This window comes from Eutrema salsugineum, unplaced genomic scaffold (genome assembly GCF_000478725.1).
Source record: "Eutrema salsugineum unplaced genomic scaffold, Eutsalg1_0 scaffold_22, whole genome shotgun sequence".
NCBI lineage: Eukaryota > Viridiplantae > Streptophyta > Magnoliopsida > Brassicales > Brassicaceae > Eutrema > Eutrema salsugineum.
In genome coordinates this window covers 1,765,802-1,789,811 of record NW_006256812.1, presented here as the reverse complement: position 1 = coordinate 1,789,811, position 24,010 = coordinate 1,765,802, and the positions used below count along the sequence as shown (strand labels likewise).

General features: G+C 40.3%; 7 protein-coding genes across 8 annotated transcripts; 2 read left to right on the top strand and 5 right to left on the bottom strand.

The window, feature by feature from the left end:
- Nucleotides 1-6: 6 nt before the first annotated feature.
- LOC18015821 (classical arabinogalactan protein 26) lies at nucleotides 7-745 on the top strand. Its single transcript, XM_006397925.2, has one exon. The coding sequence runs from the start codon at nucleotides 35-37 to the stop codon at nucleotides 587-589; it is 555 nt and encodes a 184-aa protein (XP_006397988.2). The 5' UTR covers nucleotides 7-34; the 3' UTR covers nucleotides 590-745.
- Nucleotides 746-951: 206 nt separating this feature from the next.
- On the bottom strand, nucleotides 952-2,077 carry LOC18015820 (protein CHLORORESPIRATORY REDUCTION 6, chloroplastic). The gene is made up of 3 exons (XM_006397924.2): nucleotides 1,774-2,077; nucleotides 1,558-1,689; nucleotides 952-1,476 (listed from the first exon to the last, which is right to left on the bottom strand). Exons 1-3 carry the CDS (start codon nucleotides 1,988-1,990, stop codon nucleotides 1,064-1,066), a joined length of 762 nt encoding a protein of 253 aa, XP_006397987.1. The 5' UTR covers nucleotides 1,991-2,077; the 3' UTR covers nucleotides 952-1,063.
- Nucleotides 2,078-3,138: 1,061 nt separating this feature from the next.
- LOC18015819 (tubby-like F-box protein 3) lies at nucleotides 3,139-5,320 on the top strand. 2 transcript variants are annotated; one of them, XM_006397922.2, is made up of 5 exons: nucleotides 3,139-3,823; nucleotides 3,904-3,991; nucleotides 4,090-4,222; nucleotides 4,315-4,494; nucleotides 4,589-5,320. In XM_006397922.2, the coding sequence occupies exons 1-5, from the start codon at nucleotides 3,479-3,481 to the stop codon at nucleotides 5,049-5,051; spliced, it is 1,209 nt and encodes a 402-aa protein (XP_006397985.1). In that variant the 5' UTR covers nucleotides 3,139-3,478; the 3' UTR covers nucleotides 5,052-5,320. The 2 variants fall into 2 exon arrangements, with proteins under 2 accessions (XP_006397985.1, XP_006397986.1); XM_006397923.2 differs by having other exon boundaries at nucleotides 4,087-4,222.
- A 3-nt stretch (nucleotides 5,321-5,323) lies between these two features.
- On the bottom strand, nucleotides 5,324-6,076 carry LOC18015818 (proline-rich protein HaeIII subfamily 1). The gene is made up of 2 exons (XM_006397921.2): nucleotides 5,626-6,076; nucleotides 5,324-5,552 (listed from the first exon to the last, which is right to left on the bottom strand). The coding sequence occupies exons 1-2, from the start codon at nucleotides 5,814-5,816 to the stop codon at nucleotides 5,456-5,458; spliced, it is 288 nt and encodes a 95-aa protein (XP_006397984.1). The 5' UTR covers nucleotides 5,817-6,076; the 3' UTR covers nucleotides 5,324-5,455.
- Nucleotides 6,077-6,408: 332 nt separating this feature from the next.
- Nucleotides 6,409-7,852, bottom strand: LOC18015817 (zinc finger protein CONSTANS-LIKE 13). The gene is made up of 3 exons (XM_006397920.2): nucleotides 7,073-7,852; nucleotides 6,721-6,974; nucleotides 6,409-6,624 (listed from the first exon to the last, which is right to left on the bottom strand). Exons 1-3 carry the CDS (start codon nucleotides 7,706-7,708, stop codon nucleotides 6,534-6,536), a joined length of 981 nt encoding a protein of 326 aa, XP_006397983.1. The 5' UTR covers nucleotides 7,709-7,852; the 3' UTR covers nucleotides 6,409-6,533.
- A 3,380-nt stretch (nucleotides 7,853-11,232) lies between these two features.
- On the bottom strand, nucleotides 11,233-11,838 carry LOC18015816 (glutaredoxin-C13). The gene has a single exon (XM_006397919.2). It carries the CDS (start codon nucleotides 11,788-11,790, stop codon nucleotides 11,482-11,484), a length of 309 nt encoding a protein of 102 aa, XP_006397982.1. The 5' UTR covers nucleotides 11,791-11,838; the 3' UTR covers nucleotides 11,233-11,481.
- Nucleotides 11,839-21,012: 9,174 nt separating this feature from the next.
- Nucleotides 21,013-23,857, bottom strand: LOC18015813 (zinc finger CCCH domain-containing protein 32). The gene is made up of 8 exons (XM_024155051.1): nucleotides 23,653-23,857; nucleotides 23,431-23,523; nucleotides 23,182-23,321; nucleotides 22,890-22,952; nucleotides 22,649-22,768; nucleotides 22,247-22,534; nucleotides 21,808-22,119; nucleotides 21,013-21,719 (listed from the first exon to the last, which is right to left on the bottom strand). The coding sequence occupies exons 2-8, from the start codon at nucleotides 23,513-23,515 to the stop codon at nucleotides 21,318-21,320; spliced, it is 1,410 nt and encodes a 469-aa protein (XP_024010819.1). The 5' UTR covers nucleotides 23,516-23,523; nucleotides 23,653-23,857; the 3' UTR covers nucleotides 21,013-21,317.
- Between the last annotated feature and the right edge of the window lie 153 nt (nucleotides 23,858-24,010).

Here is a 24,010-nt window from a genome sequence, read left to right as displayed (position 1 = left end):
GGACACAAATCAAAACCCGACAAATCCACATTTCATGTGCTCTGCCCTTGGCAAGAAAGGTCCACAACCAAAACCCACCAATCTTGTCTTTTACCTCCTCAATAGCTGTATACCTTTTCATCTTCACAGTTTTTCTCATCTTTTAAGTAAGGTCTCTCGCAAACAGAAACAGAGAGAATCATTCACGGAAACGATGAGCGTCTCTCTGTTAACGGCCTTGGCCGTTCTCTCACTCTGTTCACACACTTCAACATCTGAGTTTCAGCTCTCCAGCATATCAGCTGCACCTTCGTTTTTGCCTGAAGCTCCATGGAGTTTCTCAGCTTCTCCTCCGGCTATGTCTCCAGATATATCGCCTCTGTTCCCTACTCCAGGTTCCAGGGAAATGTCTCCTTCTCCGTCAGAGTCTTCAGTCATGCCGACAATCCCCTCAAGCCTTAGTCCACCAAACCCAGATGCGGTCTCTCCTGATCATCTGCTAGACTCTTCTCCGGCTGGGTCCCCTCTTCCTGCGTCTTCCTCAATTTGTTTGGTCTCGTCACCACACTCTCTGCTTCTTGTCTTCCTCATGTTGCTGCTACGTTTCTAGTTAATCATTTTAGAGAGAGAGAGAGAGGGTGAGAATAACTCTCTTTGACATCTTGTGATTTCGGAATGTAATCTTACTCTGCTGCTTCTTCTGAATATTTTTAAACCCTGTAATGTAATGTAATGTTTTGGGATATAGCATTGATTGTTGGTGCGAGATTTGCTCATAAAGCGGTCTGCCATCAGGCTGGTGCAGTTGTTGTTGTACTTGTAACAGTGATATGGGTTCAAAAGAGTCAACTTGATAGATCCAATGTGACATGTCGCAGTCTGTGGTTTCTTGTGATTGAACAAAAATAAAAACATGCATTAAGTAGAGGATAATTACGGTGCGTGCACGAAATAATGTTAGACATAAATTTGAGTGAGGCTAGGCGGTGAGGTAGATGAGCACAGAAACGATTTATGTTAGCCATCATGGCACATAGATACAAATGTAGATAGAGAATAACAAAAATATATAAGTTAGTTAATATTATTGGAGAGGAGGAGGATGATCGATCAAGTCAAAGAGCTCATCGCCGAGACCGAAGCCGAGCATCCTGGCCATGTGGGAGGTCTTCAGCCTGGGCTTGGGGACACCGTGGAGTTTGAGCCATGGATAAACGACGAAGACTTTGTTCATGACGAAGAGCTCAAGAGCCTCGGGGTTGAAAACGACACCCATCCTCAAGCTCATCTGGTGAGGGACAAGCATGGCGGCGTAACGAGCAAGCTCTCCGGCTCGCCAGTCAAGAAGAAGAGGAAGCCAAGGGTACATCGCATCCAGCCTCACGAACCACAGCCTTATGTCCGGGTACTCCGACAGCTCACGCGGGTCCCCTGCCTCCTCTCTTTTGTAGTTTATCGTGAATCCGATCGTTCTTTCCAAATACTCTCTTGGCTCAGCTACGCAAAAAAACATCATTACTACTCATTCTTCATATATCATGATTTTGGTATGATTATTTTATACTGGCTCTTCCTTACCCCTTGAAGGTGAGGTTATCCCTGTGCCTGTCTGAAACGGAGATAAATCAAGCCGCCTTATACTCTCGTTGTCGATCACTACTTCGTACCGGCCGCTCGTCGGAGGCATCGGAGGTTCCACTTTCTCCGTATCTGCTCATTCTCTCTCTCTTTTTTTTTTGGTATTTCAAAATCTTAATGACCAAAATTAATTAAGGTAGTACTACTAGTACGTACCGTCGTGAGATTCGAAGGCAGAGATGTCGAAATTGCCAGAAGGATTGAAGGAGACTGAGACAGAGACATCCTCTGTTTTCCTCTTTCTCACACCCCATACGGCGCTCTGCCCATTCTCAACCGCCGCCGGCAGCTGAAGAACTGGAAACGGCGACGTAGAGGCATGCCTCGCCGATGGTATACGCCACGCTAGAAGAGCTGCCTTTCCCGCCGCCATAGACGACCGGTTAATTTAGCAAGGATCTCTCTCTCTCTGCGTTTTGTCTAAATTATACACATACACATACACATTTGTGTGTGGTCTCCCTTTTTATCTGCTTCCCTTTTGGCCTTTTCTTTCTACTTTATCCTCCTTTGTTTCTCCTTCACCGCACAAAATTTTCAAAAACGGGTTTTTTAATTTCGAATACATTTCTTCCAGGCTTATTTAAGTTAGAAGCCTCCACTCTGTGTACACTATGGTCTATGGTCTCATGGCGTCAAGCTAAGGAACTCTCTTCTTCTTCTTCAATCTTCATCATCTTTGTCTTGGCGTAGGATGCACTGATCGATCCAAATGATCAATACATTACACCATACATACATGAAATGTATCAATCCAACCTGCCACTTTCATAAGGAAATGGATCCAACATAAAAGCCCTCCAATAATAATGGCCCACTTATTTGCTTCACTCTAGCCCATATCTACGGTCACATGATCCTTTTTGGCCCAACATGTTTTAATAATATGCTCCTAATTATGCGAATTAACTAGTAACTAATAAAATAATACTTTACACGATTATCGACTGACCAAATCAATATTTGGTTTGGTCCAAATGACTTTCTTTTTTTGTTCTTTTTCTTTTAATCACACAATTCATCGTAATTAAAAACATAAAAGTAAGACGTTAAAATACCTTTTGGACCTTCAAAACGGCCAAAGTACGGTGATCACGGCAATCAAAAGCTTACTACTTATCTGATTCGACAAAATAATTATTTGTTTTACATTGCGTAAAAACGGGGAAAACGGAAAGTTTCTTTTATCTCTCAAAATCTTAGGTGTTTGAATTGTACCAGTATATATTTCCCAAATCTTAGATTTTGCAAGTCATTTACCATTGTGGACGAGTTTCAACATTTCCACCAGATAAATATGGAGTAGTAATCTAGATAAGATGAATCCGTAGAACAAACATAATAAATACACACGTTCTTCGTCCATGTTATGTAAATGTATTTATTTGTTGCCAAATTTAGTTAAAACTTAAATTTGACTATAATTATTAGTATTACATATTAAAAAAAAGAGACAAATGAATCGATTGGATAACACACACTCACATACATAGACATAGACATAGACATAGACATAGACATAGACATAGACATAGACATAGACATAGGACTTATTCACTCACCCGTGGATGACCCAAACCCTAGTTCTGTTTCCTCTGACCGCTTCTGTTGGCTGTAAAAAGGCATTAGCTTTCGAGTTTTTTATGCTCGAATCTGGGTACTGCTTTTGGTGCTCCTGCCATTGATGTGAAGTCGATGTGGTGGTTGGGGATTAAATCTGGGATCTTTGTGCAATTGGATCTTGCGCTGTTGTGTTGAATTCGTGGGAGATTAGGCGTCTTTTTGGGTGTTTTCTCTTTCTTTTCTTTTGAGAATGGTGGGTTTATCATTTGACAGTAGTAAGGTATAATAGGTAGAAAAGATGTCGTTCAAGAGTCTGATTCAGGAGATGCGAGGAGAGCTGGGGAGTATATCGAGGAAAGGATTTGATGTGAGATTCGGGTATGGTAGATCGAGGTCTCAACGTGTGGTTCAGGATACTTGTGTTCCCGTGGATGCTTTCAAGCAGAGCTGTTGGGCAAGTATGCCTCCGGAGCTCCTCAGGGATGTTCTCATGAGGATTGAGGAATCCGAAGACACTTGGCCTTCTCGGAAGAACGTTGTTTCTTGCGCTGGTGTTTGCAGGAACTGGCGTGATATCGTCAAAGAGATCGTCAAGGTTCCTGAGCTTTCCAGCAAATTGACTTTCCCAATCTCCCTCAAGCAGGTTCTTCACTTTCTCTCTCTTTACTTTTCTTTGACTTTTTCCTGAGCTTCCCCAGCTAATTTGATTGATTGATTATTTAGCCTGGCCCAAGAGGATCACTTGTTCAATGCTATATCATGAGGAACCGCAGCAATCAAACTTACTATCTATACCTCGGGCTAAACCAAGGTGAAAACACATGTTTGTTTTTTCTCATCTTCGAGCATACCTAATGTGTTTGTCGATAACACTGGAAAGTTTGCCCCTTTCTTTTTCTGCTTCAGCAGCAGCTTCAAATGATGATGGAAAGTTCCTTCTTGCTGCAAAGAGGTTTCGGAGGCCAACTTGCACTGACTACATTATCTCCTTAAACTCTGATGATGTCTCGAGAGGAAGCAATACCTATATCGGAAAGCTAAGGTCCGTTTACTTGCTGACTGTTTAGCTGCCTCGTTTATTTTTCACTGTTTTAAGCCCACAACCCCTTTCTTTCATCTGACATTACTTTTCAGGTCCAATTTTCTGGGGACCAAGTTCACTGTCTATGATGCCCAGCAGACGAATCCTGGAGCTCAGGTTACCAGAACCCGTTCAAGCAGACTTCTCAGTCTGAAACAAGTGAGCCCGAGAATTCCATCTGGCAACTATCCTGTTGCACATATCTCATATGAGCTTAACGTCTTGGGTTCCAGGTGATTTGGTGCTTCTTACAAATATACTCCATGAAAAAAAAAACAGATGGTTAGTTCTAACGGCTTTTCTTAATGATTCTTGTATCCAAACCAGAGGACCGAGGAGGATGCAGTGTGTAATGGATGCCATCCCTGCATCAGCAGTAGAACCTGGAGGAACAGCTCCAACTCAGACGGAACTTCTCCACAGCAGTCTCGATAATTTCCCGTCCTTCTCCTTCTTCAGGTCGAAATCAATTCGATCAGAGAGTCTCCCTTCGACTGCTCAAAAGGAAGGGCTCCTTGTCCTGAAGAACAAAGCGCCCAGATGGCACGAACAACTCCAGTGCTGGTGCCTCAACTTCAATGGGAGAGTCACTGTTGCCTCCGTCAAAAACTTTCAGCTCGTAGCTGCTCCTGAGAACGGACCAGCTGGACCTGAGCACGAAAACGTGATTCTCCAGTTTGGGAAAGTGGGCAAAGATGTCTTCACAATGGATTACCAGTACCCTATCTCTGCCTTCCAGGCCTTTACCATTTGCCTTAGCAGCTTCGACACCAAGATAGCTTGTGAATGATTCCAACAACCCACACGGCGGGTTTATTTAGTTGTATCATCATGTTGGATAGAAAGAATTGCTTTGGCCTCGTTATTTAAGAAGTGTGTGTACATAGTTTCAACCAAGTCTTGGCAAAGTCCATACTAAGAGAGACTCAAAATCGAAGACAGTCAGTAGAAACTGTTTGTTGTTGTTGTTGTTGTTCTGTTTTGTCCTCTAGTGATTGTAGTTCCAGACTATGATTTCATTTCTTTGATAATTGATCTGATCGCGTTTTTTTTCTAGTATTCTTTTTTTTTTTTTTTTTTTTTTTTAAATGTATACAGGCCAAGCAGAAATTCAGATAGAAGAAGTATCTGAAACCATATTATTATTTTGAAATATTTTAACAAACATGTGTAATCTTGTGATCACTCGGGCGATCAATAATACGAAGGAAGAAGTGGTGGTGCTTGTGGACCAGGTGGTGGCCCGCCAAAGCAATCCCGTAGCAGCCAGCAGCAGCAGAGACAAGATAGACTGCAAGACTCAACATACATATCTTAACTCGAAATACATGACAAAAAACAATAGAACCAGGGAATGTCTTTACCAGGAACATATCATGTCTGAAAATCCAGAAAAGAAACCTCCAATGGGTGGCAAGAGCCCTGGCCCTCCAGGTCCTGGTCCCCATCCAGGACCAGGTCCGGGTCCCCATCCAAGACTAGGTCCGGGTCCTCCTGGTCCGCCTGGTCCTCCTGGTCCTCCTGGTCCGGGTCCTCCTGGTCCGCCTGGTCCCATGGCAGATCTTCAACAGTCTGGTCAAAGATGTGAAAGAAATCTCTCTAATGCAGCAGTCTTGTCTTGTGTGAAGACATGAGATGAAAAAACAGAGGAGGGGGTTCTTATATAGCAGGTGGTCGGAATGTTTTTCTTTTGGGGTAAAAAAAGGGAAACGAAAACAAACAGTTGAGGAAGAAGGAGAGATGCAACAAAGCTTTTTTCAAGGCAAATCGAAACCAGATGGTGGAAGCACGAGAGCTGCAACTACTCTTCCTCTCCACCAAATGTTCAAATACGAAGATGTAAGTCGTTAAAGAAGACACAAAGATGGATTTTGTCAAGCAGCCCACAGAGATGCGTCAACTTAAGCGAAGTGAAAAGCATCTGGGCCGAACCGAACATGCCAACATATATATATATATATATATATATTCAACGGCCTCTTTGTCATGGAAAGAAGAAAAACTCATAAGCTCAACAAGCAGCCTTGCTGGAAACATTTGTCTTCCGTAGTGATGGTGGTTTCAATTAAGACTCCTTCCTTCCTTCAACATACATATATACATGTGTCGGAGCTCTTTGAATACAAAAAAAAAAAAAAAAACTCATCTGAGGGAAATCTTATTTATCAATAATGATTCGATTATACAACAAAAGATTTTGGAATAGTACAATGCAATCAAAAGAGGGAACCAAAGAAAGGAAGGGAACCCACAAACTCTATCATAATCATCATTAGGGATCAGCCTTGGCGAAACGTCCCCTGACTCTTGTCCTGCTTTCTGCACGAACCTTGCGTGATTCATATCTGATGTGCTTCTCGTACCTGTGTTGTATCACACACTGATCTGATCAGATCACGTGTCCTCCTTCTAATTTATACAAGTAGAATATAGATTGTAGTATAATGTATATTGATTACCTTCGAGATTTCTTCTTAGCCTTGTAGCGAGAGAGAGCAGAGTTTCTCTCAAGACTGTTGATCTCATGGCAAGGCAGTGCGGACCTTGAAGCTGAACTAGTGGAAACCGGAACCACCATGACCGATGATGACTCTGGTGGAGGGCAGCCTCTCCGGGAGACATAATCATCAGACTCAGACGGAAACTTGTTATGCAGAGAAGAATATGGAAATTGCTCATCTTGTTGATCCTCGAACCATTTCAGTCCACTCGCCTTGTTTATTTTATTTTGGAGAGATTTGAGAGAAAGTGCGTAATTGACAAAATAAAATTAAAATAGTAAGTAGTAGTAGTAGAAAGTGTGGTGTTTACCTCATCACAAGTAGAAAACAAATCGTCATCGTTGAGGAACTGGAATCCGGCATCTAGTGGGGTTTCGTATTTCAGACAGTTGGGCTCGGATCTCGATAACTCGCGGAGCTGTCGGATCATCTCGTCTCGGTGTCTCCCGCAGGTGGCGTGGCGATTCTTGGGAAGAGGAGGAACATCCATGGCCCTGAAATTGTGGTGGCTCGAAGCAGTCGTCAGATCGTGGAGGGCAACGGTCTCCTCCTCTTCAGGAGGAGTGTCCCAGAGCAAGAGAGACTTGTCGGTGAGATCATGGAGGCCAACGAGTGCGAGAAAATCGGAGACAGAGGGACAGCCGGAGAATCCTTCGACTGGTCTACGGAGGCTATGAGGAGGGGAGGAGGAGGAGTGGTGGTGTTGCCAGTCGCAGTTCTGGCAAAGAAGGGAGCGCTCGGAATCGCAGAAAACGGAAGAGGGAGAGTCGTCGCAGGAGTCGCAGAGAAGTGACCTGAAGTGTTTGGAGAAGAGCTGGTTGGTGACGTGGACATGCTTGTCGCAGGCGAGACAGAGCTTTGCTGAGTCAGCTTTGCAGTAGACCAGAGCCACCGATGAGTCGCAATAGTCGCAGACCCGATGCGATCCCAAGAGTTCTTCTGCCATTTCCAATTTTGGAGAGGAGATGAGATGAGATCAATTGAAGAAGAATAAGAAGAAGAAAGGAATATCTGTTTTGTTTTTGTTTTTTGGGCCTCTGATATGATATGATATGATATTTTCTGGTTCCCCTCTGCAACTACTACTACTCTTCTTACTTACTTTTTTGTTGGATGGATCATTCTGGTGTGTGATTTCAGTGACGTGTTCAGTGACGTCACTATTTGTTTTTTTGTTTGACAAAGTCAACGTTTCTTTTCTTGCGGAAGAAGCTGCAGACGGCGTAACAACAACACACTCCAGCTTCTCGTGAATTCCTCCCCTTTGTTTTTATTTTCTTTTCTTTTTTTTGGAATTGAGAAAATATCTAAGACAACTTTTCTTAATTAATCTGCTCTTAGCCTGTCGGGAATATATAATTAATTTATACATTTTCGCTACAATAAATTACTTGGTTGAAAATTTTTACAAGACAAATATATTTATCCAAGAACAAAATAAGCTCTAATTAAGAAATATATGGAAAAACCCTGCCGGTATTAGTCCTCAAGAAAACAAAATTAGAAAATTCCCCAGGAAGAGCAGACGTGGCCAAATACGGGCGATACACACTACACGAGATCTGTCTGTGTAGTCTTTTATTTTTTTTTCAAAAAAAATCTTTGTCACGTTACCGACATAGCTCGAAAGTGAGCTCTCTTTTTGGTTTGGTTTCGTTTCGTTTCGTTTTGCTACTACTAGACAAAAGGAAATGGATCCCACAATTAAAAGATAAATCAATCCAAATTTGATTAACTCCACTAAATCCTTATCATTCCTCAATAAAAACTATTAATATATATATATATATAATTAGTACTTAGTAGCTAGTGATAATACTCTATATACATTAGTTCATAAAGTTACTTGTCAAGTAGCTCCGATAAAATTAATTATTAGAGTTATCTCCAACCGTACTAATTTAATTAAACCGATTGAAGATGAAGAAATATAACTAAAACCATAATCTACTTAATTCATTAATTATGACAATATGGGTAGTAAACACATAAGAGCTGCTCCATCTGTTTCCAACATATATATATATATATATTATACACCAGCGAAATATCACCATACATGATCTCTGTCTACTTCATCTCAAATTAGATCCATCTGCTCTTGAACACTTGCACATCTGGCACGATCCATAATCTAGGGTTGCTTTTGCATACTTGTCAAAACATGGCCCAAAACTAATTACTGCTTTTAAACCCTAGTTTATATATATATATATATATATATATATATATATATATGGATCTATAACTAGGATATATCGACCGTAGAGTGGTGAATCAAGTTTATTGTCAGCCAAACAAGTATATATCATTTGGACATATACATATTTGTAAAAGAATTGGACAAAGACGCAAGTAGCCAAATAATCCTAGCTAAAAGCGTACGTGTACGTTAGAAGAAGCAACAATCAGAAACTGAGCCTCCTCTTTGACGTCATGTATAGCATCAGGATTTCGCAAGCGCTCTAGCTACTTCAACACTCTTTCCCTTCAAATTTGCTTAATCGGTTCAAAGTGGCTTTCCTATACTATGATTTTTATTAGCTACTTATTTAGTTTGGGCATTTTGCAAAAAACACTACTGTATATATTGCTTCTTCGTTTTTTCTTACATAATTGAAACTTTTATAAATAAAAAAAACAATTCAGCTAAGAATCAATTTAAATGAATTAACCGAGTCAAATCGAAACGTATACTTAAAACGTAATTTTTTGTTACATTAAATTGAAACCGAATGTTGTACCATTCCCTTATTTAGTGAATTTCTAATATTCGTATGAGCTTTTCAAAAAAGAAAAAAATGGACCATTTTCTAAGTAATCATAGAGATTCTCTATACATATATATTTTTGTGGGGATACGAATCTGTTGCCGATAGGGGTATGCTTTTCTCACGCGCCGGTCAAAGAATCTTGGATCTTGTAACAGCGAGAGGGACATCAACAGAATATGATTCTTAGTTCTTACACGTCCTATATATACACAACTTCCGATTTAGATTCTCCCAACTCCCAAGATCCCAAGAAGTTGGAGGTCAAGAAAAGTTGTTCCATGTACATCTTGTAAAGCCCCTTCTACTTTTATTATTTCCCTTCTGACCCTTTTTATTTCAAGAAGAGAATCATATTTTCATAAAAACTCAAAGGTCTATATTGAAGGCTTTTAAACGCTTTTGACTGGAAAATTTTTTAGCATTTTTTTTTAGAAAGAATGAAAGTGTATTTGATTCTGGTAAATTTGAAGTTAAAAAAAAAAAGGAAATAATTGAATGATAGTTGATATAGATATATGCATGCCAGGCTCAAATTCCATTTTAGTATCTTACTTGGTTCAAAAGTGTCCGTAAAGTTAGATATATGTATATCATATTTAAAAACCAGTTACAGTCGATCTCAAGTAGCAAAAAGTCGAAATGAGAAAAGAAATATATGCTTCGTTATCGTGATGCAAAGCTGAGAGGACAATTTATGTTCTGTGTATAACTATTATTCAATGATTCCTTAGTAAATTTTTCTTCTTTCAACAATATGCATCTTTTTATTGATTATGTGGAAATCTCTATTAAATCAGCAGCCAACGAAATAAAGACAGAAAAATTGTCTATCAAAGAATAAACAAAAGAATTTTTTATGAGAAACTAGTGCTTTAGTCATTTAAAAAAATTAAAAAAAAATCTTTTGTTAGTATCCAAAATAGAACACACTAACAAAACGAGAGATTCTCATGAAAAAAAAAAATAAAGAAATGATTTCGTCTAGCCATGATATGTATACTTTGGACCGCGAAAGATCTTCTATTCGCAGTAGGCCATCAATATCTTAGCATTGCATTTTTTTTTTACCCAATTTTCAGGGTAGAAACACATCAGTTTATGCTAATATTTTAACCATTGGAATTATATCTGCTCCATTAATGGGCACTAGCTAAGAAAAAACATCCATGAATAAGTACACTCCTTTTTATTTGTGCGAATAAAAGTACACTCTAAACACTAATCCTAAAGACTAAATCTCAATATCGACGCTTAGACTAGTATTGGGTAGATCAATGGGTCTCAATAAGCTATTTAGATTTATTTTAACAACCAGATCAGGAGAGTTCATGTGGTCAAGTTACTTCAAAGTTAAAACTTAACGTCACGTTTTTATTCCTTAGAGAGTACAGAAGTTAATAAAGTGCAGTTTTTGATATTTTATAAAATGTTATTTAATTATCACAAGTTTGCATTTGACTACAAAACGAATCTCCGAAGCCGCCGACTCAATTAACATAATTAATAAAGCAGTAAGATTTCCCGAATAATAGTCCGTTTCACCTTCATGATGAGAAGCCATGACTAGCCTAGTATTATCAGAACATGTTGTCGTCGGTTCAGTTGGGTATTTCACGTAGTTAAGATCGTATGGAAGCTCTTTTGAAACTTAAAGATCCAAATTAATGTTAACAAAAAGAAAATAAAGCATGTTGAATACTCTTTTCATTAACACAAATTAAATTAAGAGAGACTTATACGTATATCAACAAAGACCAGTTGATTAAGTAGACTGAAACACGAAAAGAAGCTAAACACATACACATTTCAGAAGAAAACCTCGTCTGAATATCTAGCTAGTAGCTAGTGTATTTTTTATTCTCACTAGCTAGCTAATTGATTAATAAGATTATATATATATATATATATATATATATGAATAGTCATGAGCTGGTTCAGTAGTCAGCTAGTAGAGGAGTGACTGATAGGGTTTGATCAAGGGGACGAGAGAGCCACTAAGGTGAAGGGACATGACTTCATTGGTGGAACCAACGAGTTTGCCTCCGACGAAGACAGCTGGCACGGCCGTAGAGCAGCCGATACGGAGAAGAGCCTTCTCGATCTCACGGCAGTCAGGGTCGTTGTCGATCTCGTGGATCGTTGGTTGAACCCTAAGGTCACGGAACAGGATCTGAACGGCGTAGCAGAGACAACATGAGCTCTTCGTGAAGATCACCACTCCTTTCTCTGACGACATTCTCATCACCTTGTCCATATCAGAGATCTTTAGCTTTTTAATATTTGGCCTTCTTGTTGTGTGTTTTGTTTTGGTTTTGAGTGATGGAAAAATGCTTGAAACCCCCTTGCCTATTTATAGGAAGGGCGTGAGTCACTGAGTTTTTCCTACTCTTTCATTTTTCCTTTTTTGTTAGAAACAACATTTAATTTTTAATTATTATTATTATTATTATTATTATTATTATTATTATTATTATTATTATACGAAAATATAAAAAAAGAACGATAAATATCAGATGCCCAACGGAAAAGGCTATTTGAGTATTTTTCTTCGTATTACAGTATTTGTATTCTGTTTGACTTGATTACTATGACTTTTAAATCTTTATTAATCAATTTCATTTAATTTCTGCTGTAATGCTGCAGTTGTTTGGATCGCCATTCAGCAGTTGATTAATTGTGATCGAATACGATTCGAAACATTGTTACTAATTTCACTTTTTTGTGAGTTTAATCGTGAATTTTATTGACATCGATCGCCAGTGAGTGACAAATTGATGCGTGTGTGCGTGATTCTGCATGGCATGGCCCACATGCACACTACTTTTTGGTTTGATATATAAACATCATTGCATTTTTGGGGCTTTAGTCGTGTTAATATTTATTTACATGTAAACATCGATAAAAAAATCGTAAAATATTTCCTAAATTATTTAATATTTTCATCGGTGGTATTATATACTAGCTTATACTGTATGTCGAATATGCCGATATTCAAACTAATTTGGTAAAACAATTACCATGATACTTGTATGCGTCGCAAAGATCAAAGTCTCAAGTCTCAGATCATTTGTAATTCTTAGAGCATGTTTAGAGAGACACTTATGGGTTTTTTATCTATTTTTTAATATTAAATTGGGTTTAAAAATTTTGATTAGAAACTCTTAATCTAGTAGCGTCCAATGGGGGGTTCTTTTAAAAAACGTTTTTCTTTCATCTGGAAACTTACCGACTCTTCTCCTCCACATCTGATTCTTCTCCGTCCACCATTCCCGCTCATCGGAGACTCGAAATCAGTTTTTGCTGGTGGCGCGTCAGGTCGTCGACGGAGGCCTCGGTGAGTTTGAAGACGAGGGAAGGTTTGAAATCACTGACCCAGAGAATGAGTTTAGCGTAGGAGCTGAACCACGGTGGACAGAAGAAAGTGAACACGTCGCCGGCAACGGAAACGAGGGCGGATTTTTCTTGGTAGTATTAAAGACAGTGAGAGAGGAATTGGGTCACCAGAGATTGCTGTTCTTCCAGAGTGATATGTTAGTTTTGTCCAATGAAGAAGCGCATGTAAGCTGTTCGAAGAAATGTCGAAACAAAACAGAAAATGGGTTTTTGGCCCAAAAATTTTTAGCCTCTCATCGAGTAACACGTAGCAAAATATACCGTTTCTTATCGTCGCCAGATAAGAAACGTTTTCACAAAATTTTCACTCTTTTGTTAACTTTAATATTAAAATAACATTAGAGACTCATCTAAATACCCCCTAAATACCCCGATAATGATGGTCTTATAGGAGGGTTCTATGTGGGTTTTTTGTTGCTTTTAAACCAAAAATAAAATAAAAAAACCTAAATCTTGCTGAAGCCAGCTCTTATTTCAGACCAACAAACATCGACTCTTATGATATTTGTGACAGGTAGTGCGACGGTATTGGTCTCAAGAAAAAAGAAATGTCTGAACAAATTAATTTATTAATATAATATCAATTAGAAAAACAAATATGGGTTCTCCCATAAACATGCTCTTAGTTAGTTTCATTCTGGCTTTGCAAGCTCTTTTCTTTCAGCCATAGAAGCTCTTTGTCTTAAAGCAAAACTCATGTATTATTTTTTTTATAGATCAAAGGAAAGAAAAAAATTGGTCTAAATTTATATATAAACATATATCAAAAATAATTATAACGAGGAATCGAACGCTCCACATTCTCAAACTCTAGAACAACCATCACAGAGATGTTGGATATTTTATCAAAATATTATTGGCCCCTAAATTTAATAAACTAAGAAAAAACGAAGAAGAAGAAGGCTGTCAATTTATAATCTAATGGATTCTCCTAGCAAATCTCCTTCGATGATTGAATCTCTAAGCCAAAGAGAGGAACAATGAGAAAAGATTCGAGCTTTCGGTGAGAAAAACATATATATGCACCTGACAAAGAAAAAAATCAAGAAGTTAAGAATAAAAAATCTCTCCTCTTTAAAATGCTCTTAGGCGATTAGGGTTTTCACCCTTCGCCGCCGCCGTCTTGCCTCTCGCCGACGGTGATAATCCTCTCCCCTTTCTTCGCTTCTCTTGTTTCGTCTCTCTCTCTATGACTGAATCTCTCTCTTCTCCTCTTCTCCCTCCCCCCTGTTCCCCCCGATCTACTTTTCCTCCATCCCATTTCTGAGTTGGGTGCTCCGGCGGGGGCTTGTCCTAAGATCCTCTTTCCCTCTTCGGAGGCCTGTGTTATCTCTTCGGCTATCTCTGGAGGTTCGTCTCCTGCAGAAGTTGATGTTGTTGCTTCTGGATTTAAGGACTCTTTTCCTTCTCCTTGGGTTTCGAAAGTCAGATCTTTCTACCAGAAGCTCTCTAAGGTGGCTTCTCCTTCATTTGGCTCCGATGGCACTCCAGTTGTCAGGGCTCCAGATTCCATCACCCTTGGATCCTCTCAAGTTTGGAAAGACCACCTTATTGCTTATTTTCATGGAAATCCTCCTTCCCCAACGAAAATATTTTCGGATTTAAATCCAATTCAGGGTAAGCAAGGGAGAATCTCTGTGAAAAGTCTCTCTTCTGGAGTTTGCCTCATCTACATACCTTGTGAGGTTACCAGAAACTGGGTTTTAGATGTAGGCTTTTGGCACTCCGGAAATTGCTCTTTCACCGTCTCTCTCTGGTCCCCTTTGGCGAATTTGGCACCGATGAAACTTGTTCACACACCAATTTGGGTTCTCTTCAAAAATCTTCCTCAGGAGCTTTGGTCGTTTCAAGGTTTCAGTACCATCGCTTCCGGAATTGGGATTCCTGTTCATTCAGAATCTTCGAAGCTTCCTCCTTACTCAAACAGCATTGCAAAATTGAAGGTTGTTGTCGAGCTTGCAAAGCAGAGATCTTCGTCCGTGTGTGTCACAGACAAATTGGGAAATTCAGTGGTTGTTTTTGCATCTTATCCTAGTCTTCCTCCACGATGTAGGCGATTTAAGGAATTTGGGCACTTGGAGCTCAGGTGTCCTGAAGGAATTATATCTAGTTCTGGTATTAAATCGGATTCTGTGGGGAAGGCAAACCCTGTTCCTCTGGTGGTTCAGTGTGTCCAAATTATTAAAGTCCCTACTATTGCTCCAGCAGCAGATGTGCCTCCATCGGCTCTATCTCGTTCTAGAAGTCTTCCCTCTTGCTCTTCTTCTCCTATTCTGGAAAGTGAAGGTAGCGACTCTGGAGGCTGGACTCGAGTTGCGAAAAAGTCTAAGCCTCCCTCCCCTTCCTCGTCTGAATTGGCTCGGAATCTCGTTGTTCGTCCCGTTACGTCTTCTCAGTTCGCAGAGGAAGAGGAACTGATTCAGACAGCTCAGCGTATAATGAGGCAGCGCATAGCTGCTTTTGAAGCTGAAGCTCCCCATTTTGTTACCGCATCAGCTCGGCGTAATGCTAGAAGGAAACAACGTCAAACCCTCCTTTTATTATCTGCTTCTGCATCTGGCCCGTCATCGTCTCGATCTCCTCGTTCTATTCCTGATTCTGGCTCTAAGGAAAATTGCCCTTGCAATTTGTCCTTAGTTTTAAAAGCCTAGTGCTCTGCACTCCCCTTTTGACTTCTTATGAAGTGTTTTTGTTGGAATATACGAGGCCTTTGTGGCGACTCTCGGCAGTTATCAGTTAAGAGGTGGCTCTCCACCAACCGTCCTTTATTTGGCGGCTTTTTGGAAACACATGTGAAACAAGAAAATTTAGATCAGTTCATGCGGCAAGTGTTCCCTAGATGGAATTTTGATTCAAACCATTCGGAGGAAGCAGTAAACGGAAGAATTCTGGTCATTTGGAATCCCCTTCTATCAGTTGTTACCTATATGAAGACAGACCAGATTATGCTCTGCGGAATTTTTAATCCAGTCTCCACTCAATCATTTACTGTAGCCCTCATCTATGCTCGGAACACATACTCTGAACGGCGTTCTCTGTGGGAAACGATTGACCATTTGTCTAATTCAACTCTTCTAGGCAATCATCCTTGGTTAGTCATGGGCGATTTCAACCAAGTTTTATCCTTGTCGGAAGCTTACTCCCTCCATCCGAGCATCGTCTCTCTTCAAGGTATGAACGATCTCCAGGACTGTCTGTCTTCTTCTCGCTTATTCGATCTTTCCCATCGGGGATGCTTCTTTACCTGGAGCAACAAGAGCCCCTCAAACCCCAAGTCCAGGAAGCTTGACCGAGCTCTCATTAATGAAAGCTGGCAGGACAGTTTTCCCTCCTCAAGCGCTTATTTTGATGCCCCGGGAAGCTCTGATCATTCCCCTTGCATTGTCTCCTTGTCAAACGAATCTGTAAGGAGGAAGACTCGCTTTACCTTCTTCTCTTTTTATTCTTCTCACCCGGAGTATTCAGGTCTTATGGCATGTGCTTGGAACTGTTTGGTCAACCCAGCGGGTCATATGGTTACCTTATATCAGCGTTTGAGGTCCGCGAAACTTTGCTGCAAGTCTTTGAATCAACGCAGTTTCAGTAACATTCAGTCTAGGACCAAGGAGGATTTTGAGAATTTGGAGTCTATTCAAAAAAGGCTGTTATCCAACCCAATTCCAGCTTTATTCGAAGATGAGAAAATAGCTAAAGATAAGTGGTTATTTCTCGCGTCTGCTGAGGAAAACTTCTTCAGATTCAAGTCCCGAATTCGCTGGATGTCGGAGGGAGATTCTAATACCAGGTTCTTCCACAAGTCTGTTGTTGCCAATCTTTCCAGGAATATAATCCACTTTCTCTTCGACAATGCAAATGTCAGAATTTCGGATCCTCCTCAGCTTAAAAATATGGTTACACAGTATTATATGGACCTTTTAGGATCTGCAAATCCAGGCGTCCACCCCTACTCTGTTGATCACTTAAAGAGTCTTCATCCTTTTCGATGTTCAAGCGCCATTTCAGCCCAGCTGTGTGTTATTCCTTCCGATGAAGAGATCATAGCTTCTGTTATTTCCTTACCCAAGAGTAAAGCCCCTGGGCCTGACGGGTTTACTGTCGAGTTCTTCATCTCTTCTTGGTCTTTAGTTGGAGCCGATTTAATTAAGGCAGTTAAGGAGTTTTTCTTGACATCCTCAATGCACAGGCAAGTGAATTCCACAGTCATTGCTCTAATTCCAAAGGTTCCTGGAGCTTCTAAGCTTAGACAATTTAGACCGATATCCTTATGTAACACAGTCTACAAGGTTATTTCCCGTATTTTGGCTTCTCGGCTCAAGCTTTTTACAGCTGACTCAGTGCAAAGAAATCAGGCAGGGTTTGTTCAAGGCAGATTACTGTGCGAGAACGTTCTTCTTGCATCCGAACTTGTAGTCGATTTCAATAAACCTGGTGATACTTCTCGGGGCTGTCTACAGATCGATATTTCAAAGGCTTATGATAGTGTGGAATGGAATTTTGTGTTAAATATTCTAAAAGCTTATGATCTTCCTGATGGTTTTATTGAATGGATTAATCAGTGTATCAGCACTCCTCACTACTCGGTGGCTCTTAATGGAGAATTAGTAGGGTTCTTTCCCCGAAAAAAAGGGTTAAGGCAAGGTGACCCCATTTCCTCATCTCTTTTTGTTTTGGCAATGGATATTCTATCCAGAGATTTGGATAGGGCAGCTCGTGAAGGTGTTTTTAACCTTCATCCTCTTTGTCATGAGCCTCTCATTACCCATTTGAGTTTTGCAGATGATGTTCTCATTTTCTTTGATGGATCTCAGAGGTCTTTGGACGGTATATTACGTGTTTTGCGTGATTTTGAAGGGGTTTCCGGTTTAGCTCTAAATCTGAGTAAGTCTTGTCTGTTTGTTGATGGAAATAATCTGGTGGCTTCTCGAGAATTAGCGGACTCGTTTGGGTTACAGCAGGGGTCTCTTCCGGTCAGATTTCTTGGCCTTCCTTTGTTACCTCATAAGATGAAACCTCAAGATTATCAACCTTTAATTGATAAAGTCAAAGCAAGGATTTCATCATGGACTGTCCGTCATCTCTCCTTTGCAGGAAGGCTTCAACTTATCCAATCGGTTCTCTTCAGCATCATAAACTTTTGGGCATCAGTTTTTCCTTTGCCAAAAGGTTGCATCGACCTCCTTGAGAAGGTGTGCAATGCATTCTTATGGAGTGGTGCGTCTGATTCTGCCCGCGGGGCCAAAATTGCTTGGAACTATGTTTGTATTCCTAAGAAAGAAGGAGGTTTGGGTTTGAGGAAGATTAAAGACTCCAACCAAGTCTACAGTCTAAAATTGATTTGGCTGATATTTGCTGAAAACGGGTCTCTATGGGTTGCCTGGATCAAGAAGAATATTATTAAGGAGAAACTCTTTGGTCCGCAGATTTCAATCGGTCCGGGAGCTGGATTTGGCGGAAACTGTTGAAGCTTCGAGTCATGGCGCGTTCCTTTATGGCCTGTCAGGTCAAAAATGGAAGGAAAGCTCTGTTCTGGCATGGTGATTGGACTTCTCTGGGACCCCTAATTGATTTAACTGGACCTCCTGGTCCAACGGTTACTGGAATATCTTCATCTGCAACGGTCTCTCAAGCATGCACAAATGGTTTATGGGCTATTTCAAACGGAAGACATCCGATTCTGGTTTTGCTGCGGGGCTGTCTTCCCCAAATTCCACCTGATACTTCTTCTGAACAAGAGGATTTCTTCCTTTGGAGAAACTCTGCAAATGAACCTCCGGGTATGTTTTCAACTTCTAAAACTTGGAAACTCCTTCATCCGCCAGCCCCAGCTGTCCCTTAGTACGGATCTACTTGGTTTAGAGATTGCATTCCAAAACAAGCTTTTGTTTTTTGGATCCTTATGCGTGACAGATTACCAACAAGGGACCGTTTGCGTAGTTGGGGTTTGAATGTCCCAGAAGAGTGTCTTTTGTGTAACTCTTATCCGGAATGCAAAGCTCATATTCTGTTCGATTGCTCTTATTCCAAGGAAGTTTGGACCTCATTCTTCACTCACCGGACTCTCTCGCCTCCTACTCTCCTTCTTGATATAGTCTCCTGGGTTCGTAATCCTTCTCGGAATGCAAAGCTTAATACTATTTTCAAGATCGTTCTACAAGCGGTGGTCTATTCCTTATGGAGAGAACGAAACTCACGGTTGCACAATGCAATTTTTAAGTCAACCTCTATTATTATCAGGGAAATTCAACTAATCATCAGAGCTAAGCTTGCTAGTATGGATCGCAAGGAAATTCAAAGCCTTTCCCGTCAGACTTCTTCCATTTCTCCTGATCACGAAAGCTTCATATACACTTGGTTCAAATACATCCAGCTGTGACAGCCTTGACTACTCATTTCCCGTTTCACATGTGTTTCCTATATATTTTCTACTTCTTTTTCTTGGGTCTTTTTTATTCACTCCTGTAATCAAAACGATGTTCCTTTTGAAGGGTTGGAATGAAATAAAATAAAATAGACTAAAAAAAAAAAAAAAAACATATATATGCATAGTACATGGTGATTCCGCCAACATCAACTTGCCAAAGACAAATATTCTTTCTTTTAAAAAAATAAAATAAATGTTCTTTCTTTCTTCTTATATATTATTCTTTGCTTTCCTAATGTTTCTCTTCCGGACGCACGTGTGGATCACACGCATGAGTTATCAGCTGCTCTATTCTTAATTTGTTTACTTTTCCGATTATTTTGTAGGCTTAGCTAAGCATTTGCGTATCTCTTTTATTCTTAACTAAAAAACGGTATAGCACCTATAGAAGATTTATGCTCTTTGTCTTGGAGATTAGGTCAATATTAGTTGACACGGAGGGGGAGCAAGAAATGCATAATCTTATACTATAATTCATGGTGTCAACACATTTAAGACACATCCGCATATATGTATTATGTATAGCCTTAATAAACAAGTGTAGATCGTATATATATATGTACGCGAATTAATAGTAATCACAACCAAATGGCTTTGGAGTCCTTTAGCATCTGCTTAAGCGAGCCATCCACGTGGAATGAGATGACGTCTTTAGCTGAGCCGACGTATCTCCCGCCTATAAAAACCGCCGGGATAGACTGGTTTGAACCGAAGGTCTTGAAGAGAGCTCGTTCCATGTCTCGGCCATATGGGTCCTTGTCGAGCTCGTAGAAGAGAGTCTTGATGCTATGACACATGCAACACGAGCTCTTTGTGTATGTTTATATAATGCGATATTTTGTTATGACTAGATAGTTTCTTTGTTTTTCTTCTGGTATATAAAGTTGTTTAGAAGAAAAAATAAAACTACTTAGAAAAATAATAATAGTATGGTAAGAGAATTTTGTCATTGATATAGCTTTATGTTCCTTCTTAATTCATTATTCCCTTGTAAATATCCTCATCTAAATTCTGGTAAGAAAGATAAATAAATGCCTTGTCGGGGAAGCGAGGACGTGACAAGACGCAGAACCGGTTATATAAAATAGAAATTATTAATTGAGTTAGCATCTCGACCGTCCATAGATTTAGAGAGGTCTTAAGATTCTTTCTCCCTTTTGATCAGAATCAGTACAACGCGTTGACAACATGATGATGCAAACAAGTCTTTACCTGTAAGAAAAATCTCTTACTACTTTTTTTCTTACACCTGTATTTCGATCCGTAAGATTTTTGGTGGGCCGATAAGGCTAACCGGTAATTACTGGGCTTAGTTCGTATAAAAGCCCTTTCATAACTCTATATTTTCTTTTTATTTGGGCTGCTTCTAATTTTTGTTTTATGTCTACAAGTTAACTCTTGCGGGGGAAACGACTAGTATGTAGTAACATGTACAACGGTTTTTCCTCACCATAACATATCTGACGTGCGAAGAAGTAAAACAGTAACTACACACATGTTTCAACTGCAAATTAAGAACATATCTTAACACAAAGAGAAGTTCGTACGTCACCGATTCGCAAAGGAAAAAAAACAATTACAAAAAATCTAAACGAAGAAGAGAATTTGAGTTTTTGTTTTTTTTTTTTTCAGCCACAATGGATCTGAAGTAGAAGTACGGACAAAACAAAGAAACCTTGTCCGTCTCTATACAAACATTATACACAGGAAAAAAAAAATGAAGCCTTTTTCTTGTTTTTTTTTTTGGTTTTGTTGTCTTTGGCTTCTGATATATGCACATATACATTTGCTCTTATATATATATGATTCTCACTCAGTTTCTACCCAAAAAGCTTTTTTTTTTTTCTTTCTTGGGTTTAGGGACGGGGATTATATATATAAATTCACATCACATGCTTCTATATATATTAATAATAATAATCATATAGATTAAGAATTGCAAAAGGTGATCCAGAGCCCGTACCAATTCAAAAGGATCGACGAATTTCGCGGCCTTGTCTTGTGATTCTGCTACCGGTAAGAGGAAGAGAGGTCTGGCTCGAGAGTTGCAGGTCAGAGAATGGAACTGAGCCGCCGGTGCTTTGGGAGAATATCAAACCTGCAGAGATGTTAGATGTGCTTCTTGAAGTAGGCAGACCGGACAAGTAGGGATCTTTTGCAGCGCCAGATATGAGCTCAGTCGATGAAGAAGAAGGGGCGGCTGCAAGAGCACCCAAGAGAGAGCTCACTGGGTAAGGAGCCACCGGTGCATCAGCGAGAGAGGACGCAGAAGGATTGTATCTGATGGTTCCCATTGGATGATCAAATTTACATGTTGATCCAAACTTACAGAAGCCGTTTTGTACGTAGAAGGTGCAGCGTTGCACACCCTGTTTTCAACCCAAGTTAAGAGATTATGATCTGAGCCCAGAGATTGTAACTGTCAAACGTGCATGGCTTTTTTAATAAGGAGCATACCGGGCGTAGAGGAAGGCCAATGGGGCTGAGGACGCAATTAGCTCTTGGCGGGATCCGATCTCGAGGATGATGGAACTTGCAAGATGTTCCAAACTTACAATCTCCTGTCTTTAGGTAGTATTGGCACTCTGGTTCACCGGGTCTCTCTGGAAAGGTCTGTTCTTTCTGAAGAATACCTGTCGGGGAAGACAGAGATGGATAAACCCCGGGGGGAAGCGAAGCAGTGGTGGAAGAGAGCTGTGTAACTCCGTATAAAGAAGTTGCCCCAACAGCGTGCTGCGCACCAGGAGATAGAGCAGGGCTCACAGGTGCCTGGATCAAAAGCAAAAGTATGAGAGAGAGAGAGAGTAGACAAAAAAAAAAGTGGCAGTTGTATTGAATTGGTCGACAAAAAGAAGAAGAAAATTGTATTGATGATACAAGGATGTAAAAGGGGTACCGAGTAAGGACTCCAGCCTGGAATAGGAACGACCCCTGGGGTTAATAGCATGGGACCATAGGCGCCTTGCATATAGGAACCGGGAAGAAGAGTTCTTGCAACTCTCAAGCTAGAGGATGGACCTCCATACTGGTCAGGCATTAGTGACTGCACCGATGGATAAAACTGAGGTGCAGATGCTGGTGGTGGAGGAACTGTTGTACCAGCAGGCTGAGGATGATGAAATTTACAGGTTATACCAAATTTGCATTGCCCCGTTTTCAAATAGTAGGAACAATCTTTCTCACCCTACAAAGAGTTTTTTTCAATATATTTTTATTAACAGAGCATGAAACCCAAAAACAGACCTGTATTAGATTTGTTGTACATGGTAATGTACATAAACAAGGAAACAAAGCTAACCTCTCGTACTGGGTATCCATAAATATTTAAAGGAACGTGGCTCATGGATCCACCTGCATTCTTTGGATGGTGGAATTTGCATGAAGCCCCAAATTTACAGGTTCCAGTTTTCAAATAAAACTGCAAAAAAATAAAATAAATAAGCCGAGAAATATACAGGCTCGATAATCACTAGAAAAGAAAGAAAGAAAAAAGAGATGTTTTATCAATAGAAGATTCAAGATGACTCGTCGGGGGTTACCTGACAAGGGGGTTCACCTATGCGTTCAGGATACTGACCGGTAGCTCTAACAGCTGCTTCAACCTACATAGATGCAAAAGAGCTTTGCAAGCTGTTTATTAAAGCAAATGTCTGGCCATAGAGCATCATAGAAGCTACATTCTCGGAGCACTAGTAAGAAGAAAACAGGCTAGGGAAATGCAGAGAGTAACAAGTTGTTCCAAGACTAAAGCTTATGACTTTCCACATTACGGATACAAAAAAAGGAGTTAATTCCTAGAATGGTTGCAGAGAAAGAAAGAGGAGAAAGTACGGTGGCACGATCGCGAGGATGGTTGTAACGACATCTATTGCCGTAACCACAGACACCAGTTCGCATGTAGTAGGCACAGTCAGGGGCACCTGGTCTCTCTGGGTACGTCTCACTGCCCAGCCTTAATTGCCACATCGATTCTGCAGATTAAGAGCAGAACAAATTCAGTCGCGGAAACCCTAAAAAGGACATGCTGCAGCTGAGAATCAAGGCGCATGCGAATCAAAAAGGAGGAAAGGAAGAAGAGACCATCGAGGCCGGTGTCGGCATCTCCGGGGGTCCATTCAGCGGGTTGAGAGGCATTCATCGGCGGATTGCGTCCATACATGTCCATCGAAAGCCCTTTTTTTTTTAGGGATTTCGTGTTGTACAGTAAAGTTAGTAAAACTCACCTACACACCTACACACCCCCTCTAGCGAGAGAGAGAGAGAGAGAGTAATGGAGAAATGTCAAAAAAGTCGGAGATTTACCGGAGAAGCCGATTTCGAGGGCGAGATTACAACGAAAGCTGAGAGGAGATGCTTCTTCGACAGTGATTGATTGAGCTTCTTTCTTCTTCTTCCTCTCTCTCTCTCTCTCTCTCCTCTTTCGCCCTTCAGGAAATACCGTACGGTCTGCCCTCTGCAGTGTTTCTTTTTTTAGCTTTCAATTTCTCTCTCTCTCTCTCTTTTCTTTTTTATTTTATGTTTTTGTAGTTCGATTAATTTCACATTTTTTTTATGTAGTATTTCTTCTTTTTTGTTCTCTCTTGGTCCTTGGGTCGTCAAGTAAAAGAATCCCAGAGACGGGAAGATATTTCCAAGAGAAAATACTACTACTTCTTGAGAG